This window comes from Oryzias melastigma, linkage group LG16 (genome assembly GCF_002922805.2).
Source record: "Oryzias melastigma strain HK-1 linkage group LG16, ASM292280v2, whole genome shotgun sequence".
NCBI lineage: Eukaryota > Metazoa > Chordata > Actinopteri > Beloniformes > Adrianichthyidae > Oryzias > Oryzias melastigma.
This window is the reverse complement of record NC_050527.1, coordinates 28,219,913-28,228,022: the sequence shown is the minus strand read 5'-3', so window position 1 is coordinate 28,228,022 and position 8,110 is coordinate 28,219,913. Positions and strand designations below refer to the sequence as shown.

The 8,110-nt window shown below is 58.8% G+C and overlaps 3 protein-coding genes across 5 annotated transcripts in view; 2 read left to right on the top strand and 1 right to left on the bottom strand.

The window, feature by feature from the left end:
- aldh5a1 (aldehyde dehydrogenase 5 family, member A1 (succinate-semialdehyde dehydrogenase)) overlaps positions 1 to 2,827 on the top strand; it is a 6,773-nt gene extending 3,946 nt beyond the window's left edge. The window contains exons 3-10 of the mRNA XM_024258398.2: positions 8 to 178; positions 571 to 687; positions 755 to 898; positions 971 to 1,114; positions 1,190 to 1,348; positions 1,410 to 1,573; positions 2,002 to 2,060; positions 2,141 to 2,827. Coding sequence (XP_024114166.1) covers positions 8 to 178; positions 571 to 687; positions 755 to 898; positions 971 to 1,114; positions 1,190 to 1,348; positions 1,410 to 1,573; positions 2,002 to 2,060; positions 2,141 to 2,352 — 1,170 coding nt within the window. The 3' untranslated portion in view covers positions 2,353 to 2,827. The remainder of the gene's footprint in view (positions 1 to 7; positions 179 to 570; positions 688 to 754; positions 899 to 970; positions 1,115 to 1,189; positions 1,349 to 1,409; positions 1,574 to 2,001; positions 2,061 to 2,140) is intronic.
- sostdc1a (sclerostin domain containing 1a) overlaps positions 1 to 8,110 on the top strand; it is a 441,057-nt gene that overhangs the window by 205,255 nt on the left and 227,692 nt on the right. The gene's annotated exons all lie outside the window — the stretch shown is intronic.
- On the bottom strand, positions 2,659 to 8,082 carry kiaa0319 (KIAA0319 ortholog). 3 transcript variants are annotated; one of them, XM_024258383.2, is made up of 16 exons: positions 7,970 to 8,082; positions 7,595 to 7,645; positions 6,034 to 6,701; positions 5,717 to 5,825; positions 5,558 to 5,635; positions 5,343 to 5,456; positions 4,992 to 5,133; positions 4,776 to 4,924; positions 4,552 to 4,703; positions 4,223 to 4,361; positions 3,977 to 4,136; positions 3,662 to 3,798; positions 3,474 to 3,596; positions 3,311 to 3,398; positions 3,157 to 3,245; positions 2,659 to 3,083 (listed from the first exon to the last, which is right to left on the bottom strand). In XM_024258383.2, the coding sequence occupies exons 2-16, from the start codon at positions 7,635 to 7,637 to the stop codon at positions 2,935 to 2,937; spliced, it is 2,340 nt and encodes a 779-aa protein (XP_024114151.1). In that variant the 5' UTR covers positions 7,638 to 7,645; positions 7,970 to 8,082; the 3' UTR covers positions 2,659 to 2,934. The 3 variants fall into 3 exon arrangements, with proteins under 3 accessions (XP_024114151.1, XP_024114154.1, XP_024114153.1); XM_024258386.2 differs by lacking the exon at positions 7,595 to 7,645 and having other exon boundaries at positions 7,970 to 8,073; XM_024258385.2 differs by lacking the exons at positions 7,595 to 7,645; positions 7,970 to 8,082 and adding an exon at positions 6,925 to 7,494.

Below are 8,110 nucleotides of genomic sequence, written 5' to 3'. Positions count from 1 at the left end.
GCTCCAGGGAAAGCCCATGAAGGAGTCCCTCGGGGAGGTGGCGTACTCGGCAGCTTTCCTGGAGTGGTTTTCGGAGGAGGCGCGGCGCATTTACGGAGACATTGTGCCATCATCAGCTGCAGACAGGAAGCTCCTCCTCCTCAAACAGCCAGTGGGCGTGGCCTCCATCATCACACCGGTGAGAAAAGTGTTTATTGATCTTCACGTTTATCTCGTTTCCTGTGAGAGAAATGCTCCAAACTAAAACCTGATGATGTTCAGAGACTGACGCAGAGACAGGGGGCGGAGCTAAAGGCAGTAGAGATGAAGATGCTGAGGATCTATCTGGGATCAGAGTGGATCATCAGAGGATCAGATCATGTAGATGTTTGAGAGGAAGAGTGGTGATGATGAGGCTGGAGACAGCAGGAAGGAGGACCAGAGAGGAGGTTCATGGAGGGAGGAGGATGATGTGGCGCCCCCTACAGGGCGCAGCAGAAAGAAAACAGAAAAAGATTTTCATAAAAGCACAGGAAGTGACTGCCGAGCCGAGACTTTCACATTAAAAGCTCCCTTCCGTTTGTCTGGCAGTGGAACTTCCCGAGCGCCATGATCACCCGGAAGGTGGGCGCGGCTCTGGCAGCCGGCTGCACGGTGGTGGTCAAACCGGCCGAGGACACACCGCTGTCTGCGCTGGCTCTGGCAGAGGTCGGTCGCCTCGGCTTCATCAGGAAGCTGCCGAGGAGCTCGTAGTGATGTCACTTCCTGTGTGCAGCTGGCGGAGAAGGCAGGGATCCCCGCCGGCGTCTTCAACGTGGTTCCCTGCTCCAGAGAGCAGACCCCCGCCGTGGGGCAGGTCCTGTGCACCGACCCGCTGGTGGCAAAGATCTCCTTCACCGGGTCCACGGCCACAGGGAAGGTGAGGCTGCGGCGCCCCCTGCTGCCCGCCGCTGTCCCGGCGTGACGGTCACCGGTTCTGTTTGCTCCTCAGCTGCTGCTGAAAATGGCGGCCGACACAGTCAAGAGGGTTTCTATGGAGCTTGGTGGCCACGCCCCCTTCATCGTCTTCGACAGCGCTGATGTCGACAAAGCAGTGGGCGGAGCCATGGCCTCCAAGTTCAGGAACTCTGGCCAGGTGAGGGAGGAGCTCTAATGTGTGACTTCTAAACAGGAAGTGACCTGTCATGTGACCTCACTGCTGCTCCTGCAGACGTGCGTGTGCTCCAACCGCTTCCTGGTGCAGTCTGGGATCTACCAGCTCTTCCTGGACAAGCTGGGCCGCGCCATGGACGCCGAGCTCCGCCTGGGTCACGGCTCGGAGCCAGACACCACGCAGGGGCCGCTCATCAACGCCAGGGCGGCGGAGAAGGTCAGCAGAGGTCCAGCAGCCCGCAGCCTGCCCCGCCCTCTCTGACGCTCCTCGTCTGCAGGTGCTCCATCAGATATCCGACGCCGTGTCCCGCGGCGCCAGAGTGCTGAGAGGCGGGAAGCGCCGGGAGGGGTCCTTTATGGAGCCGACGCTGCTCGCCGACGTCTCCACGGAGATGCTGTGCGCCAGGGAGGAGACCTTCGGACCGCTGGTTCCTGTCATCAGGTCGGCCCAAACCGGCCCAAACCGGCCCTCAGCAAGCCGTAGAACCTCTTCCAAACGCCTCAGAGAACCGGGTTCTGACGTGTTGGAACACGTTAGAACACGTTCTATCGTGTTCTGACCCAGTGGTGACCGGGTTCTGACACGTTCTAACGTGTTCTGACCGGATCTTCAGGTCCGACTTTCAGTCCAGACGTTTTCTCATGTTCAATGTTGAAAAACGAAACATTCACATGAAGATCTGACAGACGTTTCTACTAGAGAGAAGTTTAAGGTTTGAAACATTTCTTCTAAACACAAACAGCAGAGCTGTGGTGTAGCGTCTGCCCTGTCCGCTAATGTTCCCAGTGGAGGAACTGAAAGTGGGAGGAACCAGGAGCCCTGAGGAACACCCCGACTCTGCGAGGGACTAAGAGCTTTTCTGGTTTCAGGTTTGAGACGGAAGAGGAGGCGGTGGCCGTGGCGAACTCTGCGAACGTGGGGCTGGCAGGTCAGTCCCCCCCCTGCATCTGGACAGAGTCCAGAACCGGTTTTGGACCCGCAGGTTCTGAATGTGGTTTCTGCTGGCAGGTTACTTCTACTCGCAGGACGTGAGTCAGATCTGGAGGGTGGCGGAGGCGCTGGAGGTGGGGATGGTCGGCGTGAACGAGGGGCTCCTCTCCGCCCCCGAGGCCCCCTTCGGGGGGGTCAAACAGTCCGGGTTGGGGCGCGAGGGCTCCAAGTACGGCGTGGACGAGTACCTGCAGGTGAAGTACATGTGCTTCGGAGGACTGAAGCCCTGACGGGCCCAAACCCAAGAGGGGTCTCCAAGTCCTGCTCAGGTCCAGACCCATGTGATCATCAGACTGCTGGTTCCGGTCCAGACCGAGTAGCTCGATAACATAGATGTTGTGATCATGTGTTTGCCTCCAGCATCATACCCACCTGTACTGGTTCTGTCCTCGTCTGTCATGATCCGGTCCACAGGTGGTTCCTCCTGCTCAGCAGGGGGCAGTATGCGCTCTTCTCACGGGTTTACCGTCCAGTTAACGAGAGGCGGGTTTGTGATGGTTCTGGTTCTGATCAGATCTGATTAAAGAGAAAATAAACCTTTTTAAATGTCTTTTAATGTCTACTGAAATGTAGAATGTGTCTGGAGCGTCCTGTAGGTCTCTGTTGGTGTGGAGGCGGAGTCTGTTGACCCTCTGTTTTCTGACGTAGTTCCTCCTGCTGTCCACGTTTGGATCTGTTCATGCTTGAATAAAAACACTAATCGTCTCTGCGGCTTCAGCGTCTCTGGTTTCGTCCAAACCCTCCTCTGCAGCGCCCCCTGTGGCCTGCAGCAGACGGAGGAGCGTGGCGCTTAGCAAGCAGATGGCGTCCCGTCACCCGAAGGCCTCGCGGCTGCAGGCGGCGGTGCGGTTCCTGCTGCGGAGCCGCCGCCCCCTGCTGAAGGCGGCGTCCTGGTCGCTGTCCAGCTCCGACTCGGACATCATGAGGCTGGAGTTGTGCTCCGTGCTGCGGTGTTTGACGCCTGCAGACCAGAAGATGGCGCTCTGCACCGGCTGCTGTGATGTCATCGTTCAAACGGAAGACGGCAGACTCACTGAACCGGGGACGGAGCTCCAGTCGCTCCTGCTCATCCATGTTGTTTAGGACGGCGTACTTGGCTCTTTTTCTGGATTGGCTCCGCCTCCTGCAGCGGGACAGCGGCTGGTCATGCTCAGAACGCCGGCGTGCGGTTGGGTCGGTTGGACTCACCTCCTGCAGCACATGAAGGTCCAGCCCAGACTTAGGATGAAGATGACGAGGATGAAGCTGGTCAGGATGACGTACAGGACCCTCCACTCTGAGGAGGAGGAGGAGCCTAATGAGGAGGGCGCCGAAGACTCCTGCTGCAGCTGCATGCAGGCGGCGGTCTTACCACAGTTGCTCTCGCCGTCGCCGAGGTAATGGCGGACCAAGTTGTCTGTCCAGAAGGGGTCGCAGGCGCACTGCTTGGTGATTGGATCACACTGGCCCCGCCCCGAACAGCTGAGAGAACACACTGAACAGAGAGGGAGGAGCTGAGCATGCAGACCGCCCTCTTCCTGTTCGAGGGTCGAAACTCACCAACGGCGTCAACCCGCAGCGCCCTGAACAGCAGGTAGCCGCTGCGCTCCCGGAGGAGGTGTGTCCTCAGCAGAGCCACCAGGCGGGGGGCGGGGATAGGTCCTGAAGGACCGCCCACACTGAAGCGGAGCACCGTGCTACACAGACAGACATGAAGGTCAGTTGGAGCTGCCGCAGAACCGTCAGAAGATCTGGCAGATCTTCAGAGATCCACCGGATCTTCAGAAATCCGCCAGACCGTGAAAGATCCGCTGGACCAACAGAGATCCGTCGGATCTTCAGAGATCCACCGGACCCTCAGAGATCCAGGCCTACCTGAGCTGCGAGCGGCCCTCCAGCGCACGCACGTGCACGTCACTGTTCAGGACGTGGATAAGAGCGGCGAGCTGCTGGACCACAGTGTCCAGCTGGAGAACGCTGACCTGAGACACGCCCACCAGCATCTCCAGCTCCACCTGCTCGCCCCCTGCTGGCTCTGCAGAGAAGCACAGAGGTCACCTGAGGAGTTCAGGTTCTGTGACTCCGCCCCTCATCTCTGTGCAGAAGTTCCCTTCAGCCCACCTGGCTGGACCTCCACGGTCGCCGTGGCGACGCTGGACCGGCCCTGGGCGTCGGTCACCTTCAACTGGAACAGGTAGGTTCCCTCCACCAGGTCGGCCAGGAAGAGCGCCGGCTGAGTCTGGGAGCCGAACAGGACCACCTGCAGCACAGCAGAGGCTGAGACGGGTCAGAACCAGAGCAGACGGGTCCAGAACAGAACCCTTAGCCGTTCCTCCTGAACCAGGTTTTCAGAACCGGATGGTTCCGCTCTCGACTGCACATCAGTCTCTCTGCTCCTCTGAGTTCTGGTTCTGACCCAGATCCCTCATGCTCAGAACCGCTGCACTCACCCCTGCTGCAGGACTCTGAGGGTCTCTGGTCCACAGGAAGTGGACCCGGCTCTGGTCTCCGTTGCTCACGGAGCCTCTGAGGACCAGGGAGTTGTTGGGCAGCGTGAGGGTGTGGCTTCCGCTGGCGTGGGCCACCGGAGGAGGACTGGAGGCTGCAGGACGGACCGCAGTCGGATCAGAACCTTAGAATGAGCTTCATGTTCCTGCTGGAAACCCCCCCTCACCTTCCTGAACCCTGAGAGTGAGGGGGGCGCTGTCTGTCGCCCCCTCCTGGTCAGACACAGTCAGCCGGAAGGTGTAGCGTCCTGCCTGGACGCCGGTCACCGTGGCGATGGCCCGGTCCACGTTCTGCAGCAGGAACCCGGGAGGACCGCTGCAGAGACGGAGACAATGAAGACCCCCCTTCATGCTCCGCCCTAATGCTCAGTGGCGACGCCCACCTGACCGCCTCCCAGCGGAAGCTGCTGGCGCCGGTGCTGCCACTACCGTCCAGCAACACGCTGCTCTGGGGCAGAACCAGCCTCCGGTCTGGACCCACCACAGCCACCGGGCCGCGGTCCGACCCGTCTGAGCGGGATGGGGCTGAACAGAAACAGAACCAGGTGAGCTGAGCTCAGAATATGACAGAATGACCACGATTCTAACCGGTTTGGACCAGACTGATTTGGTCCAGAATTCTACCTACAGTCACTGAAGTTAGTTTGGTTCTGTTTGGATCAGAACCACTTCTATGAAAGAAGAGTGTAAGTAGAACCGAGAAGAACCAAGGTCCAAACGGCTAGTTCACTTACCTGCAGAAGGGGGCGTGGCCGAGGTTTCTGGATGGTCAGCTGGAAAGGAGGGGGTGGGGGCAGGAGGGACTTTCTGAATGTGGGTGGGCGGAGCCTGGAGAAGTCTAGATGCACCTGTGTGAGAAGCAGAGGAGACAGGTGTAGAACCGGTTCAGGAGATGCTCCCCCCTCCCTGAAACAAGCAGATCTGGTTGCTATGGAGACGGGATGCAGACCTGTTGTTGGCCGCATGGTGCCGGCGGTGCTGCTGGGGAGAGGCGGTTCTACCGGGCTTCCCACTAACCCGTTTGGACCTGCAGGACAAAGAAGACAGTGAGGATGGAGACCAGCTGCTGTGGGTCAGCGGTTCTGACCGTTTGGGTTCTGGGACGTACCGGGCTGATCTGTGCTGATGGAGTCGTGACGAGGGGGCGGGCGGGGTGCGGAGGCATTCAGGTGGTGGGTGGAGTCAGTCACAGGTGTGGTCCTACTGTCAGGTTCTGTCTGATAGGAGGAGAGAAGAAGCTGAGAGTTTTCTGCCGTTTCCACCATGAAGCTGCTGCAGAAGATCAGGTGAGTCGGTGGAAAACGGAGAACTCCATCAGGTCAGAGGTCAGAATTTAGGACATGAAAACTGGTTTGGATCCAGAAAGTTCCGGGATCCACTTGGTACCAGTAGAGCGCGACTGCTCCAGAGACCCACCAGACTCACCCGTATCTCTGCCGGCTCGGTTCCGGTTCTGTCCTCTGATCCGGTCTGGGACGCTCTGGTCTGTGTTGGATGGCTGTCAGACTCAGTCTCTGATTGGTTGAACCAGTCTCTGGTGGGGAGGGGGCTCATTTCTGGACCGATCCCGTCCGGTTCCTCCTGGCTCTCCTCTGAGTACTCCACATCCAGGACTCTGGGATCCAGGAGGGACCCCCGCGTCCCCTCAAACAGGGGGAGGGCCCCCCGTGTCCCGTCAAACAGAGGGAGGGCCCCCCGCGGCCCCTCAAACAGGGGGAGGTCCTCCAGAGCCTCCAGGTCTCCCCCGTCCTCAGAGGATGGGAGGAGGGGCCTCCGCCGGCTGCTGAACGGCGAGCCTCTTCCCAGAGACGGAGAGGACCCCCTCCTCAGGAAGGCCAGCACCGAGTCGGCCCCCGGCCTCTCCCGGGGCCGGCAGTTCTCCCTCTGCTGGCAGCTGAGGACGTAGCAGCGGCCCTTGAAGAGCCAGGCCAGGTCGTAGCCGGGGAGGTCGCAGCCCGCCCCCACACAGCGCTGCAGAGACGCCGCGCCGGGAACCCGCATGATGCCGCTGCTCTCCCCCGCCGGGGACACCACCGCCTGGGAGAAGGTCGCCCCCTGCCAGCACTGAGACGCCACTGCAGCGGCCAGGACGCCTGCAGGAGAGAAGACACCTGAGACTGTGACCTTTGACCTTTTGGAAACTAAGAGAACATGAGGGTTTCCATCACAGCGAGAACTCACAACAGAACCCGGACTCTGCAGCCTTTCAAACCATTTAAACCCGCTTCCTAGCAGCCATGCAAGTTCCTTTCAAAATAAAGTACCCTCAGTGGGGTCCCAGATGTTTGGTGGTGACACGCCTGGTTGTGTCCTTACGCTGTGTGACTGATCCAAAAGCTTCATCCATGTCATTCCGAGGTCGTCATCACACAGCCATGAACGCCACCTGGCCGCAGCGCCCTCAGGTTGCTCGTAGACTCAGGTGTTGCAGGTGAACCAGGTGAGTCTAACGTGTCGTCAGCAGACTCACATCCAGAACCAGAACCGGAGCTCTGCGGGACCATCACTAGAACCTGATGACCTCTGACCTCATAGTTTAGTAAGCTGTTTTGTTTTTTTATTCAAATAAAGATCCAAACTGGAACAGAACTGAATGTCAGAACCAGAATCCTCATTTATGGTGAGTTTCTATCAAATCTGATCCTGCAGATCCACTGGAGGAACAACAGGATCAACGTGGTTTTTCTACCCTGATGACGTCAGCGTTCTCCCCCGATGTAAACATGTTTACGTGTAACTGGAATTCTCCAAAGAACTCTCCTGCAGAACCCATCAGAACCAAAGGTTTGGACTCAAACAGCAGATAGACCAGAACAACAAACACATTCTAGTGAAAGCTGTTCTGATCCACTTGATCTGGATGATCCGGATCCAGTATCCTATGCTGGTTGTGAAGGTTCTATCAGAGCTCCAGAACCCAGGAACCGGATCAGGATGATCCACAAACCTCCGGAACCACACAGCTTCCGGTGAGTTCGGAGTTTACCTGTGAAGCAGCCCAGCAGCAGAACCTGGGTCCCCCCCCGCATGGCTCAGCCTGGAACGGACAGAACAGCGGTTAGACCCGCCGCACCGCGCGCGCTCCCGCGGTTTCAGCACCACGCGGGGTGGACAGCGCCGCGGAGCGCTGCAGAACCGAACCGGAGCTGGACCGGTTTACCGTCGAAGGAGGAATCTCATGGACGTTGAATCGGCCAGTGTACACGCCGCGCATGCGCAGGAACACCATCAATAACACATTTACGTGTATAACTCGCGAAGTTCTGTGAAACCGACACAGCGCCGAACCGAACCGGAGATGACGTCATTAAGAGGAATCCGCAGGCGCTCCCGCCGGGAACACCTGAGTGGGTCAGCTCACCTGTTCAACCCGTCCAGTTCCGGGAGTCCACGTTCGGGTGCCGCGAGAGGCTGAGCGCGCGCGCGTTAGCACGATACTCGAGGTTTCCCGGAAACTGCCGAGAAAACCCGAGCAGAACCGAGTCATCAACTGTGACGTGTT

Excerpts from the sequence above, each read along its gene's own strand:
- kiaa0319 (XM_024258383.2), bottom strand. The coding sequence starts at position 7,637 with ATGCGGGGGGGGACCCAGGTTCTGCTGCTGGGCTGCTTCACAG. Across the intron at positions 4,137-4,222 it reads GACCGTGGAGGTCCAGCCAG|AGCCAGCAGGGGGCGAGCAG; the intron begins GTGGGCTGAAGG and ends GCTTCTCTGCAG. Across the intron at positions 3,799-3,976 it reads GAGGGCCGCTCGCAGCTCAG|CACGGTGCTCCGCTTCAGTG; the intron begins GTAGGCCTGGAT and ends CTGTCTGTGTAG.